Here is a 20,710-nt window from a genome sequence, read left to right on the forward strand (position 1 = left end):
GAGTGGTCCATGTGTTCAGTACAATGCTACACAGCATTGTTGTAGTCCGGAATATTGTTTGTGTTGGGAAGAACCATCAACAATAAAAAGGATGGCAATGGCCGTTTCAACCTTTCCAAATATCGCTTTCCTGCATTCATACGCCGTCATAAATGAAAGCTCTATTGTCCCTTCTAGCTGCGGCCACAGTGTTGGTTCAGACTGTCACATCTGATTCATTCGTAAAGGCTTCGGGAACAAAATTCACCTTAGACAATCAGCCATTTTATTTTGAAGGAAGTAACGCATGTATGTACACCAAAACAAAAAATATCAAATTGGTATCTATAGCTGGTTTTAATGTTTCATCATTCATTCCCATTCAGACTACTTGATGACTGCCAGTCAGCAGCAAGTTCAAGATGTATATACTGCCGCCAAGCAGCTTCATCTTCCAGTTATGCGCACTTGGATATTCAATTTGGGAACCAACTCTGTCTGGTTTCAGCAATGGAATTCTGCCACAAAGACTATGACTATCAATGATGATGCTACCACTGGTCTCGGCAGAATGGATTATGTTATTCAACAAGCTCAAGCTGCCGGTATTAAGCTCATCCTTACGTTGACTAACAACTGGTCTGACTATGGGTAAGGACAGAACAAAACCTAATCATTGCGGCAGTAAAATGTACAATATTAATTATGATCCCTCATAGTGGTATGGATTACTATACTACCAACTTTGGCGGCACTTACCATGACCAATTCTACACTCAAGCCAACATTACTGCTTCTTATAAGGCATATATTAGTCACGTCTTGAACCGTAATAACACCTTGACAGGTGTCCTTTACAAGGTGAGCTATAATGCATTGCTATTGATATATCCACATGGATAACGATGTGATAAATCTGACTAAAGGCATGTATATCAGAATGACCCAACTATCTTTGGATGGGAATTGGCTAACGAACCTCGCTGCGGAGGTTCTGGCGGTATTCCTGCTTCTTCTTCTTGCAACACCAACGTTATTTACAACTGGGTCAACGATATTAGCTCTTACATCAAGTCTATTGACACTAACCACTTGGTTGCCGTTGGAGACGAAGGTTTCTTCAACCATACTGGCACTTATGAGTAAGGATTTAACTATGCTGCTTGTTATGGTCGGACATTTGACACAGGCAATTTACAATGTACTGCATTTTAGATACGTCTATGACGGTGGCCCGGGTGTTGACTTTGATGCAAACTTGAAGCTCCCTTCTATCGACTTTGGTACCTTCCATTTGTACCCAGAGGGTTGGGGTAATGTATTACAGCAAACTGGAACCTGCATTCCTTGAAAGTCCCATGTATTAATCTTGGTACGGAATCCTATCGTTTTCAGGCTATGGAACCAATGATACATGGGTGTTGCAATGGATTAGTGACCATGTTGCTTCTCAAAACGCCATTGGAAAACCTGTTATTTTGGAAGAATACGGTATGAGCACCGATGCTCTCAGAGCTGCCCACTACCCTATCTGGCATAGTCTTATGGAAAGCAGCGGTTTAGCTGCTGATGCATTCTGGGAACTTGGTATCTCATCTCAAGCTGGTTTAGACGACAATACCATTTATCCCACAGACGCCACCGTCAATGTCACTGTTGTAAACCATGCTCTTGCCATGTTGGCTAAGGTAAATAATTGTACTGGCTTTAAAGTCATGTCTAGAGTCACGGTAGCTTACTGTTATTTTTTTTATTTATTTAGAATGGTGGTTCTTCTACAACGACTACCACAGCATCTACCACCGGAACCACCTCCTCATCCACCACCACCACCACTACTAGCAGCAAACCTACTACCACAACCACCAAGACCACAACAACTACTACCACAACCACAACCACGTGAGTAATTTTCATCACTGACGGAATTGAAATATTCTGTACGCTCTCTAACCTGCATGTTTCGTAAGCACTTCCGCTACTGCTACTGCATCATGCGCAGCTCGCTGGGGCCAATGTGGAGGTGTTAACTGGACGGGTCCTACATGTTGCGGAACCCCTTATACTTGCCAACTGCAAAACCCTTGTAAGTTCACTTATTCGTGTTTGTTTTTTTTTTTTGTTTGCAGGTATTTTCTAATTCCTTTTTAATGGTTTTTTTCCAGATTATTCCCAGTGTTTGTAGACCGCCATTACATTTGCTCCCAGTAAAGTAAACAAAGTTACTTTCCGGTAGATGCCCTATGATTATGACTTCAACAGCTTTAACAAAATGCTATTCAATAAATGAAGCTTATATTAAATAAGGAAGAAAAATAAACAACAACTACAAGTCATGATGGTTAAAGCAGATATTTCCTTTCTTCGCTAGACAATACCGATGGCACAAACAAGCTTCTGTTTCTATGAACATCGCCGCGTTGCCGCAGTGGAGACGTTTAACCAGACTCATAAATTAAAGACAACCTTTCTAAACAGGATTGTAGTATGACCGACGCAAATAAACTAGCATGGTTGTTTGTTGCTTTGGAGGTCACATGGCAATTATTGCAGCCAGCTAAAGCACTGGTTATTGGTGTGATCGGACTTTGATGTGAGTTCCCCATGAGCAAGCTGACTTCGGAAGGCCGTATTTGCTGTAGTCAGCAAATTTTGGATTTTACCATATGGCCTGTCTTCAAAGATGTTCGTCCCATGAAATGGAACATATTACTTGCCCTTTTGACTGGCATCCATACGAGCCTAATACCGCCACGTGATTCTATGTGTGTGGCAAATTTGGTGAAACCCATTCGTAAACCACGTGTTGGAGTGGAAGAAGCGAGAGAGCAAAGGCACCTAAAAAAAAAAATATTACAATATTTGAAACCGACCAAACAACACCTTTTCTCTTTCTCTCTCTCTCTCTTAATCTCTTTTTCCCTTGGCAACGCTTATTTATCGAGGACCATTTTGTATGAGCCCTTCGTACTAGCTCAACCTACTTATCAAGCTTAATTCAACATGGAGCCTACCATCTCACACTATCCACCCGAACATTCGCCCATGCCATCTACCCTTCCACCAATAGATAATTCTCGCCCTGCCTGGCGACGTCCTTCGTTGGACCCTTTCCGCCAGCTTTTTTCCGAGCAACCTCGCTCTCAACTGCCCGAACACCCTTCTATGCATGGTCCCATTATGTTACCACCGCCAACTTATTCAACACCAAGTGCTCCCAATAGCCGTCGAGGGTCTCTCGCCACGTCATATGCATCGTCCCGCTCACCTTCTCCTACAGCCCCATCTGTTCCGCGCCCAAGTCCGTTGGACCATCGTCCTGATTTGACAGGTCGCCGCCGTGACTCTTTGCCTTCCATTGTTGCCATGCAAGACGATCAATCTGACCCTATTCGACGACACTCTATCTCCGCATTTAGTCAACAGCAACAGCCACCCCATTCGAGGAGAGGCTCTTCTCAACTTCGATATGCCACAGATGATACGGATATGGATGAAGATATGGACGGTAAACTCACTCCGTACTCTCGCAGCCCCGAACTGCGAGTCAGCCATAAGCTGGCCGAACGAAAACGCCGAAAGGAAATGAAAGATCTATTTGATGATCTTAAGGATACGTTGCCCGTGGAGAAAGGACTGAAAACAAGTAAATGGGAAATACTGAGTAAAGGTAAGCTGCGGCTGGCTGGACTGTCAACTGAGCTTTAAAACCACGCTATTCACCACGTTTTTCCATCAGCCGTTGAATATATTGCCGCTCTCAAGGGAAGAGAAGAGAGCCACGCACGGGAGATCGATGAACTTCGACGAGAGATTGCCATGCTTAAAGGCAACCGCTGAACATATTGCTATTTTTTTTAAAAAAAGAAAAAAGTATCTCTACCTGTGAGAGTGTGCTTCATCCCCTTTTTTGTTGTATCGCCACCATTTAAACCACCACGCCTTGGTTAAGCCTCGCGCGCTTATGTTCACTATCACACACGCTTTCACCATACACACACAAAAACCCATCCTTATTCTACATACCCGCGATCAAACATGCCAATGAGCTGAACTCATTGTACTCTCATAAACTTCACCCAGCTCGTCTATACTTTGAACTGTCGCTTCGTACTACTACTTTAGTTATATTTTCTTCTTCACTATTTCCTCTCGTTTCAATCCCTTTCCTGTTGTATTTAATTTTGATAACTTTTGCTGCATGCTTTTTTTTTCTTTTCTTCTGGTATTGTTCTTCCTTTATATTTATTATTACATTAAAAAGCAGATTGAACCATTGTCTTTCCTCCTATACCGATGTAGCAATGGCTTTTCCGTTGGATCGTCTATGCGCTTGCAGATATTGAGAGACAGATTTGAGTTTGCTAGGTTGCCACTCACCGTTGTAAATGCAAAGGACTCGCATTTTGTCAGAGTAGTAGAGATCCGGTAGCAACTTGGGCGTAATTAAAAAGTACCTTTGCAACCAAGTTGAATTAGTTGTCCAGTCGATACATCCTTATACAACTGCGTGTTCCTTTTATACTTACTGACTGGTACCTGGCTTGGTTGCGCCACGAACGATCTGTTCATGAATCCTGCGCTCATTACGAGGGTCCATGCCCTGATTTATCTCATCTACGACACGGAAAGGCGACTTGGCCAGCTCTTGAAGAGACATCAAATACAAAATAGTGGATACCGCGCGTTCACCACCCGACTGTCGTTGGCCGGTTAGGAGTTGCAGCTGTTCAGTGTCTCTGAAGTCAAATAAAACCTGCATTAGCATACAGGCAGCTTATAAACATATCTCCCTTCAATAACAGCCAGCAATACTGTACCTGAACTTGACAAGAATATCTATCCCCCACTCCTCAAAGTTTTCATGTTCGCTGATGGTGACCTCGCCAGTGCAGTCGATTTCTATTAGAGCAGTTAATAAATGCATGGAGGGTCTACTTGACCTTCTGAGATGTCTCACCTTGGAATGCAGCTGAGAACTTTGCACTGATCTTTTCTATCAGTGAACGCAACCGAGGCTCCCATAAATTCTAAAATGGTCAGGTCGTTAACGCTTGCAGCACAATGGCAGTACCATTACGTCCTTCTCCACTAGTATCACATCCTTACCCTCAGCTCTGTTATGTTAGCTTCTAAGACGTCTAGTCTAGACTTTCGGCTGACCAAGTGATCTTCTAGAGTTTTGATCTGTAAAAGGAAAAAGTACCAAATGCCATTAGGACCATAGTCAGCAGCTCACATTTGGAACAGTGATGCCATTATATTTAGCCGAAAACTGTTCGACATTGCACTCGATCTTACCTCTGCGAGACGCTGTCCATAATGCTGCATAGCCCAGGGGTTGGCTGCTCTTAGAGCATCCGCTTTAGCCTGCTCAGAGTTGATTTCATCTTCAATTTGTGTCAAGGAAATTTCAACCTCTTCATTTTGAAACTTTTGGAACAGCTGGTTTCAGCAAGAGAATAATAAGATTGATATATTAGAAAGGAGTGCCCCAAAACAGACTTTTGTTAGTCTCACTTCCATGTAGGCTTACCTCTGCATACTCGGCCGATTCATCTGATGAGACTTGTTCCCGCAATTCTTCACCAGCACGCTTAGCCACCTCATGAGCTTTCTTGGCTCTGTTCTTGGCCTCTCTATATTCTGCATCAGCAACATTGTACTTGACTTGTGCCTCTTTGAGGGACTGCGTTCGCGACTCATAAATTTGATTAAAGAACACAATTTCAGCCTTGATCTGGAATATCCCTAGTTCGAATTCGTTTCGTTTTAGAGTAGCAGGTATATACTCGCTCTCTAAAATGGTGGTGTATCGGTTGCAAAGTTCCACGCGTTTCAATACGTCTCGTTTGAGGTTTTGCTCAAGTTGTGCAATTTCAATCTGATCTTCTGCAGGTTTGGACTGTGCTTCGGCCAAATCACTACGTTTGCCTTCCAACTTGAGTTTCCGTGCATCGTACTTTTGAAGGACCTTGTTGATCTCTTTCTTCTTAGTCAATGCAGCTTCTCGTAATTCCTGTATATCTTGTTGCGTTTGCTTCAATTTCCGTTCTTTATTTCGCATGCTCGTTTTACTTTCCGTTGCCTCCTTCTGTTGTTGTAACAGGTTTTTGAGCTCGTTCTCTGTTCTTGTTTTAATTTGGGTATCAACTGTTTGAAAGAACACATCATGAGCATTCACTCTTGTGCCGTACATTAAATGGCCACTATCACTGTACCAGAGTTAGAAAGGTATTCTGCCTTTCGTATTTTTCGCGTGCTAGTTTGCTGGCCACCAGAACCATAAGAGTACTTGCGCACCTCGTACATCGTGTCCTCTACAATATATCGTCGGAACTTTCCACTTTCTGATATCATTGCTTCGTTTGCTGGATTTAATGAGATAGGCTGCGTGATGCTCTATCTTAGTACAACTATCTTGATAGAAATAACCGCTGTATACCAAAAGACTTACTATAGCATGTATCACCGTCAATTGACACAAGTATGCACGGACAATAGGTGGTAGTTCGACCAAATCAGAGAGGTAATGCTCCAATTTGAACGTTTCACGTAGCTATGAAAAAAAAAACATAATGAAGCATTATTTACATGTGGTATAATAATATGAAGGTACTGCTGATATACGTTACCTTTTGCAAAGGAACAGGGGGGCTAAAGGCATTGGTATTAATTCCACCCGGCCAACCCACATTGACCTTGAGCTTTTGTTTGTCGATGATTTCGCTAGTGAATATTTTGTAGTCTTGCTGCAATTCGCAAGTGAACAGCTAAATGGTCGTCATGGTGGTACGCGCGTAACATCATGTTAGAAGAAGCATAATGACATTGACCATATGAACAACATGCATACATACCTTCAAATGCGGGCCATTTATACCGCCAAGAACAGATTCAATGGCACTCGCGTATCGAGGGTCTCTCACATTCAATTCAAGTAGGATGGGCTCATACACGTTACCAGTAAATCTTTCCTGGTTCTTTTCAAGCCACTGGACAGCCTTATAAGTATCCAGGTCCTTTTCTCTCAACTTTTCGAGACGTTGCTTTCGGACATTTTGTAAATCCGCGAGCCTATCAAGAGCAACCGATCAGACAGGGAACGGTACTAAGCTATAATTGCGCACTGTCGCTTGAACTTACTGCCGCTTTTTCAAATCCACAGCTTGATCTATTCTTCTCGTTTGCCTTTCTTGATCGCGCTGAGAGTCGACCACCTCAGATAAATCATCGCCAACCTCACGGCTTCGACGGCTGAGCTCATCCTTGAAACATAATTGCTGGTCAGTGCAATTCAATCAAGCATACCTTATCGAAACGAGTATGTGCAACTTACAATTTCCAACTGAATTTGACTCGTATCGGCTTCAGGGGGTCCTTCAGCTAAAATACTTTCCAGTCGTTGAATAGCCGCTTTCAGATCTGCAATCGCCTGTGCTCTAGGCTCGGCTCGTTGTTTGATGGTAATGATTTTGTTCTTGCTTTCAGATATATCCTGAGCCTAAATAAGTAGGGGACGCATCACGCGATTTAGTTTCTCAAGCTCAGCGGTTTAAAAAGAGATCGCATTATGCTTACCACTCTCTCTATTCTACTCTTCAATTCGCTGAGCTGGGTATCATGCCTATCTACCACCTGATTCGTTTGATTAAAATGATGGTTCAACACCTTTAATTTTTCTTCCTGAGCCCTGATATTATTTCACCAAACACATTGTTAATTCCACATATCCAACCTTGAATGACAATTTCTATCCAAACATTTACCTTTTAACGGAATCCATTGGCATGTTTTCAGTCTTGTAGCGGTTCAACTCCTCTGAAGCCGATTGCCTTGCACTTTTGGAGACATCATATGCCTTCTTTGCATCAGCATATTGCGCCAGTGGAATCTTAGCTTTGAGTATAGAAATTCTTTTGAGAATCTTTTCGCGTTGTTGCATTTTCACTACATCTCGCTCAAGGTATGAATTTCTGTCGCGTAAGGTTTTCAAATGCTCCTCATCCGATGACCGTTCCTATGCGAGTTCGTGTCCTATTGAGTAATCTCAATCCAGCATGGCTCAATTGCAAGTCAGTACTTACAGTTCGAAGTTGCTTTTCCTCTTTTCGAAGTGCAATCAGCTTTTGATGCCATTCGCTCATTTGCTGTTCTCCAACTGCGACCTGAGTTCGCTCGAGTAACTGTGGCGGTAAGAGCTAGAAACCACCCATTCATTTTGTTAGGTAGATTTGAGCCAATTAAACTAATCGGAATATGGCACATTACCTGGGCAAACTCGGCCACCTTATCTTGCGGTAAGAATTGACACAAATTGTCCACTTGGATATTTAAGCTCGATATAGCATTCATCACATCCTTTTGAGATTTGCTTTCGCCTATAATCCGTATTATTAGCTGGTTCACCATGGTACTATTCGTAAGAACCATGCCTACCATTCAGTTTCCACTGGCTTGAATTGTTCGCCTTTTGAATATTACGTTGAATTATCAAGTTACGGCCAACCATACGCTTAAGTTCGATTTCTACAGTAGCGTTCGTTTTCCCCGTCTTTACAAATTCAGATATATTTCTGGCTCTGCCAAGGACAGTTGTCGATCCTCCGAGACCGAGAGCAATGGCGCATACTATGGTAGATTTCCCAGTTCCATTCGGGCCAATTATCATATTCAATTGAGGACCCGGGAAGAATTCGCACCAGTCGTATGTAACAAAGTTCGTGAGGGCGATTCTTACAATGGAACCATTGACGTATCTAGAAGTAAGCATTTAGAGTGATGCAACGAGCTTTTGGGTTGAATATTGCAAAGGTATGCCATACCCGGATCCGTCTGTCCGAAGGTGAGATTCCGCGGCCAAATTTGTCGATACAGTGACCGCAGCACCATTATTCGCTTTTATTCGCTTTGCTACGCTTTGATCTTCGTCTGACGACGAGTCGCTCGGGAGATCGCCCAGCAATTGCCTCCTGCGTCGCGAAGTTGTCATAAAGAAGCCGAGTTGACAGTCGCGCCTACTGAGTGAAAAATGACCTTCTTGATTTTGCCAGTCACCGCGCAGACACATTGGGCCATCCACGCACTCCACCATAATGACACTATAGCAAAGCATAAGTGCCTTATCGCTTTTCACAATTATCTATCTCAAAATCTTGTCGCTTCTAGCATTCCTTGGTTATTAATGATGATGCATACAGACATAATATAGATACGACTTCTTTGTATCTTGAGAATTTGGTACTCAGCTGGAGCTGTGAAGATAATAAAACCTCCCCTCACCCGCTACAGCTTCATAAAAGATCTCATTGCCTACCTGCTCAGCTTCGGCGGTCTCACAACTCCAGTGCATTGGAATTGAAATACGATCAGGGTAGGTTGACACCCTCCTATTCCATAACGCATTATGATCATATTTCGGATCCCATACAATAGACACAGCCAAGAGAGCTACGACCATATTCAATAGGATATCATGTACTTCTACTACTGCAACAATGTAAGCGCATAATCAACGCTTGTTTCAGTGAGTCATAGAATTTTAATACAGAAAAATCGTTCACTTTTTGGCACCGGTTTGAGCCACGTTTACCCCGAACGGTAACCCGTACCTGTAATTCAAACAAGCTCGTAAAGGACAAGAAGATACGACCTAAGGCCATCACTGGGGGGTCTCAAAGATCCGACGCTTATTAAATTAATCTACAAGTTCAAGCTGCCAACTTCCAAGACCTCTGCTTTCTGCCGCCATGCTGGCTCGCCAACTGCGCCAACCTGCCACTTGCCCAAAGTGGTTCGCAAAACCCTTCGGACATCATAGTTTTTTTGACAACCTTTGGCAGCCTCCACGCCAAAAATATTTGTATCATGAGCTTTCCAATAACATTATATTCTTAAAGATGGTTTCTATTCCATAATTTCTTTTCGCTTTCTTTCGTTTCCATCATAGTTGCCCATTCTGCATATTTATTCTGATCCATTCATTCAACTTCCATAATGGTAAACAACTCACGACTTCCAAGCGAAATACTTCGATACATTTTCCAAGATTTATCTTACATTGACTGGTACAGTTGCTCCTGTACTTGCTGGACGTGGAACGGCATTGCAAACATGTTCTTGTACAAAAACGTGTGCTGGCTTTCCGATGAAAGTTACCAAAAACTCATGCTAGCCCTCACGACATCCAATTCCACAAGTATTAGCAGCTACACGAGAGCGAGCGCAAGACAGAAGCAGCTTGGAAGCCTTATAAACCTAATGGAGCTACGGATTCGAATATTTTCATTTCTTTCCAGTGACCTTTGGTACTTGCCGCCGTTGTCTACACTTGCTTCAATGACGCCAAACGTACATACAGTCTATGTACGTGATTCTCGCGAATTCATAGAGGTACCTTCTGCGTTTGACTACGCATCAAAGTGGCCAAAGTTGAACACTCTTGTATTGAGCTCACTTGCATATTACTTATCAAGTAACACTATCAACTTCATCGATGTCCTGAATAGACTACAGCATCTAGATATCGTTTATGCCTATTCCTTTCCAGAGTACATACTCCCATTATCGCCAATCAGGTTGAAACTACAATCACTCAAAATCTGTATATTCAACCAGCTCCAGTACGAAGGAGCCAAGATGATCATAGAATGCTGCCGAGACTCTCTGAATACACTGGTGATATCATGGGAAGTAACGGATGAAAGCCACCCACCGTTGAGCTTAGATAATCTCATACTGGGACTCCCAAACCTCAAGGTACTTGGCTTGACCTATACGTTCCATTCAAAGTTTACCATCAGTAGCTTTGGAGAGCAACTAGAAGAGCTCGAGATCCATGTAAATAAGGCTCGTCGTGAGCAACTAGAAGAGCTGATAGGAGGGGTCCTGAAGAAAACTACCAATCTCAAGACGTTAAGCCTTGGAACTAAAGTTTCTCCGTTCGTTGAAGATATTCCTATGGTCATACAAAGCAACTTGGCGACATTACAAAATCTTTATCTTAGTTGTAGTTCTGGAAATAATTTGTTAACGAGCTTAATCATGATGGACGTTCGATCGGAGAACCTCTCAACTCTTTCCTTTGAATGTATGAACTTTAGCGATTACATGATTCGTAGTCTGGCCGGCATATTTCCCAAGCTGGAATACATGGACTTGACACGAGGGAGACTTTCTCTGGGACAGCCATGGATCATGAAGGAGTCACTTTCTTTGTTCCGGTATTTAAAGGGCATTAACGCAAAAACGATGTTCAGCGAACTGGTTGATCCAAGCAGGTATAATTTTGCGAAATACGACTTAGAAAGACTCTCAATTCTACCAGCAACCTACATTTGATATCGCAAATGTGTAGAAAGCACTTTATGACAATGTTTCATGCTGATGATTGAATAAAATAGCTTTCTAATGCCATAAACAATCATCCCGCCTTTACTCTGCTTAACCCTTTAGTAAATTGCCCAATCTAGGGAGGATCTCATGACTCGAATATTTATATCATCTTTGTGGTGGTACCTCCATCTCATTTCGCCTCAATCACAACCACTTTACATTGCAGAGATCGCAGGCCCTTTGATTACAGCGAATCATACAACATTGATCTTGTTCAGTTTAACGTCATTAGTCACTTCACTGTCATATACTCAGTTGCCTTCCGTTCCGCCAGTTCGCTTTTACAAAAGCCTCAAACCCTTACATTCACATTTTTCTATGGTAAGTACGTTTATTCTGTAGGAGCAGCCGCATGTGAAAGTTCTTCTACTAAAAGGTGCCAACCAACCTCACCTTTCACTGCCATATGTTATCATTACGTCTCCCCTCCATCAGATATCGTGTTCGCCACTTATCACTTTGACTCCATTGACTTTTCATCACCTGAGATGAGTCAACCTCTATACCTTCCAAAGGAACTACTGGAGCTTGTTTTTGAGGAATTGGATATTTCAGACCTAGTCAGCTGCTCCTACACAAGTTGGTTTTGGAACGACACTGCCAACGTACTCTTGTATCGTGAGATAGACGGTCTCCCTCTATATAGAGTGAAAAAACTCCTCAGAACACTTGCTCCACCTCGGTTTGAAAATGACAACGACACATCAGAGGTAACGACAAGACAAAGGAAGCTTGGAGGCCTCGTAAAAGTGATCAAAATGTTTGAGATAGGAGGAGACGATGCAAATGTATTATCACATCCGACATTCGCATATATATTGGAAACAGCAAAGTTAGGTTTGCTCACTCCAAACGTACATACAGCAGAAATGTACGAAGCGAAACCATTTAAACGTGACCAACTACCTTCACCACCCTTTCGATGGGGCCTATCCGAATCTAAATGGCAACATCTAAAACGGTTGACTATCATTTCCTCCGACATACGTGTTTCTGGGTGCATTAGGAAGGACTTTTTCGATATGCTTCTTCAATTAGATCATCTCGATATGCTGGATGCTAAGAAATTCTTAAGCTGCGGCTCTCCATCAGTGCCCATTACCCCAAATTTGACATCGCTCAAGGTCTCAGTTCGCGATAAGATCCAATATGATCACGTCATGATCATGCTCCAAAGTTGTCGACGTACATTACATGCCGTGGCGATACAATGGCTTCCATACGGCTCTATCTCACAATCATTCAACCTTGAAAATCTTATAAAAACACAACTCAATTTGAAAGCACTTGCTTTGACATATGATAAGAATTCACGTCTTACCATCAGCAGTTTTGGGGACCAAATAGAGGTACTTGAAGTAATAGGAAATCGGCGAGGCAATGAGCAGGTCGAAGAAGAAATTGGAAAGGCAATGATGAAGGCATCAAAACTCAAGACTCTCAGTCTTGGGACATGCTCATACTACACGGAGTATATTCCCACAATCATTGACCGGAACAAAGCGACTTTACACAGCTTATATTTAACTAGTGACGTTGGCGACGAGCTGATTGACTTATTGCTTGCGGCCAACGTACGGGCTGATCAAGTAGCCACGCTTTGCTTCGAATGTCGCTACCTGGACAACTCAATGGTACAGAGCCTTGCTGAGATATTTCCTAGCGTAAATTATCTCGGACTAGCGAGAGGAAAGGCTAAATCGGATCGGAAATGGATAGCCCCTCAGTCACTCTCTTATTTTCGAAAGTTAGTAGGTGTAGATGTATGGACTTTTCGTGAACTTCTTGATCCAGATAGTTATCATGGATCAAAATACAAAATTCGGAGGCCATTGATGCTTAAGTCGTCACGTTTTGGCGACTATAGTATGTAAAATACGCTATATGATACCACGCACATCATGAAGAATACAAAATATTTAATTTTTATGAAAAGCTGCTATTCAAATCTTTATTGTCCTTCCTTTGTGGTACTAGCAGCGTCATAGGTCGCATACATCGTCTTGTTTTACCAATATTTGCTTGCTTTCGAGAAGGTTAGAAAAATGGCAAGTTAAAAAAGATAGCTACTGCGGCAGGTTCTCTAATCACGGATAGGTGTGATACGACGTCAGATTAATATGATTTTTATTGATGCTTATCCTTCTTGGCTTACACAACGTACGAGCTATTAGTCATGCGACAATATGTCATGGAGCGGCCGTCTGCATAGAGCTATTATAATCTTTCTACAAGATATGTTGATGGGAATAAAATATATAGTATCGGTTCTCTTCTTAAACTTGTTGGTCCTGTACGGATGATGAAAAATCTGGTAATTTCCAACCGCCTCTTTCCTCCGATGAAAATCTGGCGACAAGCTCAGGTATGCGGAGGAAACAGATCGTTCCCATAATGAAATGCATAATAGAAACACCCCATTGTGTGTCAGGAAACATACACCGCAAAAAACTTTTGTTAAAGACCTGAATCTCGTCGATAAACGGTCGCAGTGTCTTCTCGTAGTTTGCAAACGCCTGTGGAAGATCTTCTGAATTTCGGTTGATTTCTCCTGCTAATACATACGCACCAAAGAAGCCGGCCGTAGTTCCCATTCCACTTAGAGGAGAAGGACAGTATCCAGCGTCACCAAGAAGTACCACACGGTTCTTGTACCAAGTATCTGTACGAACTTGAACGATTTCCTGGCAATAAAAGTTTTCTGTCGTCTTCAAACCTTCCAAGAATCGATCCGTTTGCCATCCTGCCCCGCGAAATTTCTGCGTCACAAATTCTTTTTGTTGCTCAACTGAACCTTTGAGAATGCTTCTTGTTTCCTCCGACTCATCCCTGAATGCAAAGTAGGCTTGAGCTTCAGTAGGACTGTGACTTCTGCTCATGACGACTCGGCCACCAGGACAGTGATAGGCTTTGGCAAGGTTAGTGTCCATTTCGGCGCGAGGCACAAACCAGTAGAACATATACATCCCCAATCGTCTATAAGGTTCTGGAGCGTCAGCGGGTTGTATAGCTTTTCGAATGCGAGATCCTTGGCCGTCCGCTCCAACTAGCAGATCGAATGTATCGGTGCGGCCATCCGAGAAGTGTACTTCGACGTGATCTTCGTATTGTTCGAAACGTTCAACAGTAACGCCAAATATATAATCTACATCATCCTTGGTAGCATCATAGAGGATTCGTACAAGGTCACCCCGCATGATCTCGAATTCTGATGTTACAGTCTGAGCTCCCTTTCCAGTCTTGTTGGCCAAGACAGTTGCTTTGGGTGTGTTGTTTGCGTCTACCATTGACATCCCCGCTTCGTCAACAACTTTGGAGCGAACGACATCGATGAGTCCCATACGCTTAACAACCTCAATTCCTTGAGCACGGATATCGATTTGTGCACCTGAGGCTCTAAGAGCTGGGAAGCGTTCCACAATAGTAACACGGTGGCCGGCACGAGCGAGCCAAAAGGCCAAGGATGGACCAGCACAGCCTCCTCCGCAGATGAGAATTTTCAGTGGAGCCATAGTAAGTGAGTTCTTAAAGACGTGATTTGAGTGTATGTGGAGTTGAGAGCAGTGATTGTTCAAAGAGTTAAATTCTTCAAAAGTGGTAATATTAACCAGAACGACCTGGTGGGGTGTGCCTTAAATAAGGATTGAAACTCGGCGGACTGCCCTCTGGGATCACGCATAGCGGCAAAATTTTGCCGATGTTTGGCATTTTTACTTGGCTAGCATCAACTTGATCCAGGCACAAAACAAAAACTCGTACCAAAACACAAAATAATACGGATGCTGACTACTACAGATCGAATACTAGACCCTTCCTAAGCTCATGCATTTGTCCACTGAATACCAGCAAGGAGTCATGTCGCTATTGATGAGTCAAGAAAACTTGGCGGGCATTGCCAAGTCCGGAAGCCAAGTATCAAAACTTTGAGTCAAAAATCTTTGAGCGATCCCACAGCCGAGAGAAATTTATGAGAGGGTTTAATGCGCCTTCGCCGCATCGGGCCGATAAAAAAATATCAGCACATTTTTACTGGAGCTGGTCCAGCTGGCCTTTCACTTGCACAGTACCTCAAGACTCATCATGTTCCGTATCTTATCATCGAGAAAGCATCCGAATCTCGTTTGCAAGAATAGGTACCATGTATGTCAGGCTGGATATCCCAAATTACATTACTGATTGATTGACCTCTAGACACACATTTGACGCATTTACCTCTCCTTTCACGTAACATCCTAGCTATTGTTATAAGATAAGGCGTATGGATTTGATAGATTAATAAATAGGTTCTAATCTTTATTTGAGATCTAGTTGTAGAGATGAATTATATTTCTTCAGCGATTTTGTCTCTATCAAAACCTACTGATCCAGTCTAACCTCCGGGTAATCTGGTAATTTCCAGCCGCCTCTTTCCTCCGATGAAAACCTGGCGACAAGCTCAGGTATGCGGAGGAAACAGATCGTTCCCATAATGAAATGAAGGACAGAAACACCCCATTGTGTTTCAGGATACATATACCGCAAAAAACTTTTGTTAAAGACCTGGATCTCGTCGATAAACGGTCGTAGAGTCTTCTCGTAGTTTGCAAATGCCTGAGGAAGATCTTCTGAATTTCGATTGATTTCTCCTGCTAATACATATGCACCGACGAAGCTGGCCGAAGTTCCCATTCCAGTAACTGGAGAAGGACAGTACCCAGCATCACCAAGAAGTACCACACGGTTCTTGTACCAAGCGTCAATTTTTACTTGAACAATTTCCTGGCAGTAAAAGTTGTTTGTTGTCTTCAAACCTTCCAAGAATCGATCCGTTTGCCATCCTGCCCCGCGAAATTTCTGCGTCACAAATTCTTTTTGTTGCTCAACTGAACCTCTGGGAATGCTCCTTGTTTCCTCCGACTCATCCATGAAGGCAAAATAGGCTTGGGCTTCAGTGGGACTGTGACTTCTGCTCATGACGGCTCGTCCACCGGGACAGTGATAGACTCTGGCAAGGTTAGTGTCCATCTCGGTGCGAGGCACAAACCAGTAAAAAGAGTACACCCCCAATCGTCTATAAGGTTCTGGAGCGTCAGCGGGTTGTATAGCTTTTCGAATGCGAGATCCTTGGCCGTCCGCTCCAACTAGCAGATCGAATGTATCGGTGCGGCCATCCGAGAAGTGTACTTCGACGTGGTCTTCGTATTGTTCGAAACGTTCAACAGTAACGCCAAATATATAATCTACATTATCCTTGGTAGCATCATAGAGAATTCGTACAAGGTCACCCCGCATGATCTCGAATTCTGATGTTAAAGTCTGAGTCCCCTTTCCAGTCTTGTTGGCCAGGATAGTTGCTTTGGGTGTGTTGTGTGTGTCTACCATTGACAGCCCCGCTTCGTCAACAACTTTGGAGCGAACAACATCGATAAGTCCCATACGCTTAACAACCTCAATTCCTTGATTACGGATATCGATTTGTGCACCTGTGGCTCTGAGAGCTGGAAAACGTTCAACTATGGTGACACGATGGCCGGCGCGAGCGAGCCAAAAGGCCAAGGATGGACCAGCACAGCCCCCTCCGCAAATGAGTATTTTCAGTGGAGCCATAGTAAGTGAGTTCTTTAAGACGTGATTTGAGTGTATGTGGAGTTGAGAGCAGAGGTTGTTCAAAGAGCCAAATTGGTAATATTAATCAGATCGTTGCTTTAAATAATGATAGAAATTTCGGCGGACTGCCCTCCGAATTCGCAGCGTAGCGGTAAAAATTTTGCCGACGCTTTGTGGCATCATTTCACAGAAAAAAATCGACCCAAGCCATTTCTAGCTGGCTGGTGGGTGGCATATACAGGCACAAAGAAAAATACTCGGTACTAGAACACCCAAAATGATAGTGATGCCGACTATTACAGATCGAATATTAGACCCTTTTTAAGCTCATGAATTTGTTACTGAATATCAGCGACGAGGCATGTCGCTATTGATGAGTCAAGAAAACTTGGCGGGCATTGCCAAGTGCGGAAACCAAGCGTCATATTTTTGAGTCAAAAATCTTTGAGCGTCCTATTGCTGAGAGAAAAATTATAGTTTATAAAAAAGGAAGGTTCAATGCGCTTTCGCCGCATCGAGCCGATCAAAAAAATATCATCGCAAGTTTCACTTGGCTCTTACTAAAAATCTCCTATCATGCCCCTAAATTCTGTTTTAATTACCGGAGCTGGTCCAGCTGGCCTTACACTTGCGCAGTACCTCAAGACACATCATGTCCCATTCCGTATCATCGAGAAAGCATCCGAATCTCGTTTGCAGGGATACTCAGTCACTTTACATTTTGGTATTCCCTATATTACTCAAGCCATGGGACAAGAGAAAATGGACGGTTTCGCCGAAAAGACATCAGTCCTCTATACTGATGTTACTGGATTTGCCACTGTTACTGCGGATGGGGAAATCCTGATCCAAACACGAGGTACACCTACTATTGTTGGAACTGGTTTTCGTGCAAATCGATCTAGGCTACGACAATTTCTTTTGGATGGCTTGGACTTGGAGACAGGCGTAGAAGTGACTGGTGTAGAATTCCCTAGTGATGGTGTCGTCATTGCTAAATCCAACAAAGGTGACATTATGGCTGATATCATTGTCGGAGCTGACGGTCTACACAGTTCGATCCGCCAGAGTATCATTGGTGACAAAGTCGAGGAGCTTACCATTATGAATCTAAGTGGATCAACACATATTACTGCAGAGCAGTATAAAGCCTTTGCCAAGTACAGCCCAACGCATGCCATGGTTCATGGAACGAAGTTGCCAGGGAAAGAAGGTGTAGCCAACATATTCTTCGGCATCAACGATTTTTCGAAGGACAACAACACATACCACATGCGTTGGGTGATATCATGGGATAGAGCTTTAATATACAATGATATCCCAAATACGAATGCTGGACTGCATGAATTTGCACAAGAGATCGCTTCACAATTCTGCGAACCATTCAAATCCATAGTGCAAGAGACTGATCCAACAAGTAAAATTTGGCTGGGCAAAGTGTGCCAGTATATGCCCGATCCGAGCTGGAATGGAAATGGTAAAGTTACTTTGATCGGCGATGCGCTACACTCTATGACACCGTACCGCGGGGAAGGTTTAAACCACGCTATGATCGATATCGTCCAACTTGGAGAACAGTTGGTCAAAGCACATCATGATGAAATCACTATAGCTGAAGCCATTGCTGCCTATGAAGCTGAAGCCATTCCTAGAGGAAAGCGAGCAGTACAAGCTAGCTATGAATCAGCCTATCAACTCCATGAAGGATTTTCTTGGCTAGTCACTCGAATTACAAAGTTATTTGGCTTGACATTGTATTATTCTGGTCACTTACCGTTTCTACGATTTTTCTTTCCTAAAACCCATTGAAATCACACATACTATTCAACTAAATGTATACCATTAATTAAATTCTAATGACTTCTCTTACCTTCGAGTCTTTAATGGAGGATTATTTCAGTTTGTGAGCCTTAGGGAAAACTGCCAGTGTGATAAGTGCAAGTTAGTCCTACTTGTTGGACTCTGTTTTCTCCTGCTAGCAATACGAAATTTTTTGCCATGTTGTTTACCGCTTACTTGCATTGCATTCATCGGTGCAAGCTAGTGCTTTTGACCTGTTCTGTGCCCACTATACTGTGAAACTGGTAATTTTTGCCGTAGGTGCCATGCTTCGTCAGGCTGGATATCCCATATTACGTTTTTGATTGATCGACCTCTAGACATATATTTGACGCATTTACCTCTCCTTTGACGCAAAATCCTAGCTATTGTTATAAGATAAGGCGTATGGATTTGATAGATTAATAAATAGGTTACATTCTTTTATTTGATATCTAGTTGTAGAGATGAATTATATTTCCTTTAGCGGTTTTGTCTCTATCAAAGCCTACTGATCCTGTCTAACCCCCGGGTAATCTGGTAATTTCCAGTCACCTACTTCATCGCTTGTATACTTGTGAATAAGTTGTGGTATGCGGAGGAAGCAGAACAACCATACAGCAGCATGAAGTATAGTTATTGCTAGCTGCGTCTGAGGTAATCCCAACCCCAATAAGAGCTTTAAATTAATGTTTTGGAGCTCGTCGACAAACGGTCGCAGTGTCTTCTCGTAGTTTGCAAACGCCTGTGGAAGATCCTCTGAATTTCGGTTGATCTCTCCTGCCAATACATACGCACCGACGAAGCTGGCTGTAGTTCCCATTGCGCTTAATGGAGAAGGACAGTACCCAGCATCACCAAGAAGTACCACACGGTTCTTGTACCAAGTGTCTGTACGAACCTGAACGATTTCCTGGCAATAAAAGTTTTCTGTAGTCTTCATACCTTCGATGAATCGATCCGTGTGCCATCCTGCGCCGCGAAATTTCTGTTCCAAAAATTCCTTTTGTTGCTCAATAGGAGCTCTAAATAAACTCCTTGTTTCCTCTGAATCATCCTTAAAAACAAAATAGGCTTGAGATTCCGTAGGGCTGTGGCTCCTACTCACAACCGCTCGGCCACCGGGACAGTGGTAGAATTTGAATAGATTAGTGTCCACTGCGGTGCGAGGCACAAACCAGTATGAGAAATATACTCCCAAACGTCTATAAAGTTCTGGAGCGTCAGCGGGTTGTATAGCTTTTCGAATGCGAGATCCTTGGCCGTCCGCTCCAACGAGCATATCGAATGTATCGGTACGGCCATCAGAGAAGTGTACTTCGACGCGGTCTTCATACTGTTCAAAACTTTCCACAGTAACGCCAAATATATAATCTACGTTTTCTTTGGTAGCATCGTAGAGGATTCGAACAAGATCACCGCGCATGATCTCGTATTCCGCACTGGCAGTCTGACCCCCTTTACCAGTCTTGTTAGCCAGGATAGTTGCTTTAGTCGTGTTGTTTGTGTCTACCATTGACACCCCCTCTTCGTCAACAAGTTTGGAGCGGACAATATCGATCAGCCCCATGCGCTTGATAACCTCGATTCCTTGAGCACGGATATCGATTTGTGCACCTGTGGCTCTGAGAGCTGGGAAGCGTTCAACTATGGTGACACGATGGCCGGCGCGAGCTAGCCAGAAGGCCAAGGATGGACCAGCACAGCCTCCTCCGCAAATGAGTATCTTCAGCGGAGCCATAGTAATTGAGTTGTTGAAGATGTGATATGTGTTGTTGTTAAGAGAGCCAAATTCTTCAATAGCGGGAAATTTATTCACAATTTTTGGCGGCCACTTAAATACCTTGGAGGGTAGGTCGGCGGATCGACCGCCAAATCAGAGAATTAAAATCCAGTCACCCCTTTAAGATGGACAATGGTTCACTTAATGCTT

General features: G+C 43.2%; 8 protein-coding genes across 9 annotated transcripts; 5 read left to right on the forward strand and 3 right to left on the reverse strand.

The window, feature by feature from the left end:
* Nucleotides 1-212: 212 nt before the first annotated feature.
* Nucleotides 213-1,586, forward strand: K450DRAFT_167340 (uncharacterized protein; the record flags this gene model as incomplete). Its single annotated transcript, XM_051584062.1, has 6 exons — nt 213-288; nt 366-630; nt 699-840; nt 919-1,121; nt 1,195-1,292; nt 1,375-1,586. Coding segments are annotated over 6 exons (996 nt in total), but the record flags the coding sequence as incomplete, so codon positions are not given.
* A 1,909-nt stretch (nt 1,587-3,495) lies between these two features.
* Nucleotides 3,496-3,648, forward strand: K450DRAFT_159671 (uncharacterized protein; the record flags this gene model as incomplete). Its single annotated transcript, XM_051583998.1, has 1 exon — nt 3,496-3,648. A coding segment is annotated over one exon (153 nt), but the record flags the coding sequence as incomplete, so codon positions are not given.
* A 329-nt stretch (nt 3,649-3,977) lies between these two features.
* Nucleotides 3,978-9,259, reverse strand: K450DRAFT_247265 (uncharacterized protein). The gene is made up of 19 exons (XM_051590046.1): nt 8,805-9,259; nt 8,419-8,738; nt 8,251-8,360; nt 8,067-8,180; nt 7,749-7,999; nt 7,561-7,672; nt 7,319-7,483; nt 7,126-7,247; nt 6,840-7,056; nt 6,615-6,752; nt 6,437-6,538; nt 6,201-6,369; nt 5,516-6,132; nt 5,281-5,424; nt 5,089-5,166; nt 4,940-5,009; nt 4,800-4,881; nt 4,509-4,718; nt 3,978-4,436 (listed from the first exon to the last, which is right to left on the reverse strand). Exons 1-19 carry the CDS (start codon nt 9,092-9,094, stop codon nt 4,268-4,270), a joined length of 3,480 nt encoding a protein of 1,159 aa, XP_051443326.1. The 5' UTR covers nt 9,095-9,259; the 3' UTR covers nt 3,978-4,267.
* Nucleotides 9,260-9,923: 664 nt separating this feature from the next.
* Nucleotides 9,924-11,360, forward strand: K450DRAFT_247272 (uncharacterized protein). The gene has a single exon (XM_051590047.1). The coding sequence runs from the start codon at nt 9,976-9,978 to the stop codon at nt 11,317-11,319; it is 1,344 nt and encodes a 447-aa protein (XP_051443327.1). The 5' UTR covers nt 9,924-9,975; the 3' UTR covers nt 11,320-11,360.
* Nucleotides 11,361-11,426: 66 nt separating this feature from the next.
* On the forward strand, nt 11,427-13,434 carry K450DRAFT_247273 (uncharacterized protein). The gene is made up of 2 exons (XM_051590048.1): nt 11,427-11,694; nt 11,809-13,434. The coding sequence occupies exon 2, from the start codon at nt 11,862-11,864 to the stop codon at nt 13,245-13,247; it is 1,386 nt and encodes a 461-aa protein (XP_051443328.1). The 5' UTR covers nt 11,427-11,694; nt 11,809-11,861; the 3' UTR covers nt 13,248-13,434.
* Nucleotides 13,408-17,055, reverse strand: K450DRAFT_247286 (uncharacterized protein). 2 transcript variants are annotated; one of them, XM_051590049.1, is made up of 3 exons: nt 15,757-17,055; nt 13,538-13,817; nt 13,408-13,456 (listed from the first exon to the last, which is right to left on the reverse strand). In XM_051590049.1, exons 1-2 carry the CDS (start codon nt 16,957-16,959, stop codon nt 13,650-13,652), a joined length of 1,371 nt encoding a protein of 456 aa, XP_051443329.1. In that variant the 5' UTR covers nt 16,960-17,055; the 3' UTR covers nt 13,408-13,456; nt 13,538-13,649. The 2 variants fall into 2 exon arrangements, with proteins under 2 accessions (XP_051443329.1, XP_051443330.1); XM_051590050.1 differs by lacking the exon at nt 15,757-17,055 and having other exon boundaries at nt 13,436-15,112.
* Nucleotides 17,046-18,867, forward strand: K450DRAFT_247415 (uncharacterized protein). Its single transcript, XM_051590051.1, has one exon. It carries the CDS (start codon nt 17,536-17,538, stop codon nt 18,766-18,768), a length of 1,233 nt encoding a protein of 410 aa, XP_051443331.1. The 5' UTR covers nt 17,046-17,535; the 3' UTR covers nt 18,769-18,867.
* Nucleotides 18,868-19,285: 418 nt separating this feature from the next.
* Nucleotides 19,286-20,518, reverse strand: K450DRAFT_266119 (uncharacterized protein; the record flags this gene model as incomplete). Its single annotated transcript, XM_051592803.1, has 1 exon — nt 19,286-20,518. The coding sequence occupies one exon, from the start codon at nt 20,516-20,518 to the stop codon at nt 19,286-19,288; it is 1,233 nt and encodes a 410-aa protein (XP_051443332.1).
* Nucleotides 20,519-20,710: the final 192 nt, after the last annotated feature.

This window comes from Umbelopsis ramanniana (genome assembly GCF_025399195.1).
Source record: "Umbelopsis ramanniana AG unplaced genomic scaffold K450scaffold_39, whole genome shotgun sequence".
NCBI lineage: Eukaryota > Fungi > Mucoromycota > Umbelopsidomycetes > Umbelopsidales > Umbelopsidaceae > Umbelopsis > Umbelopsis ramanniana.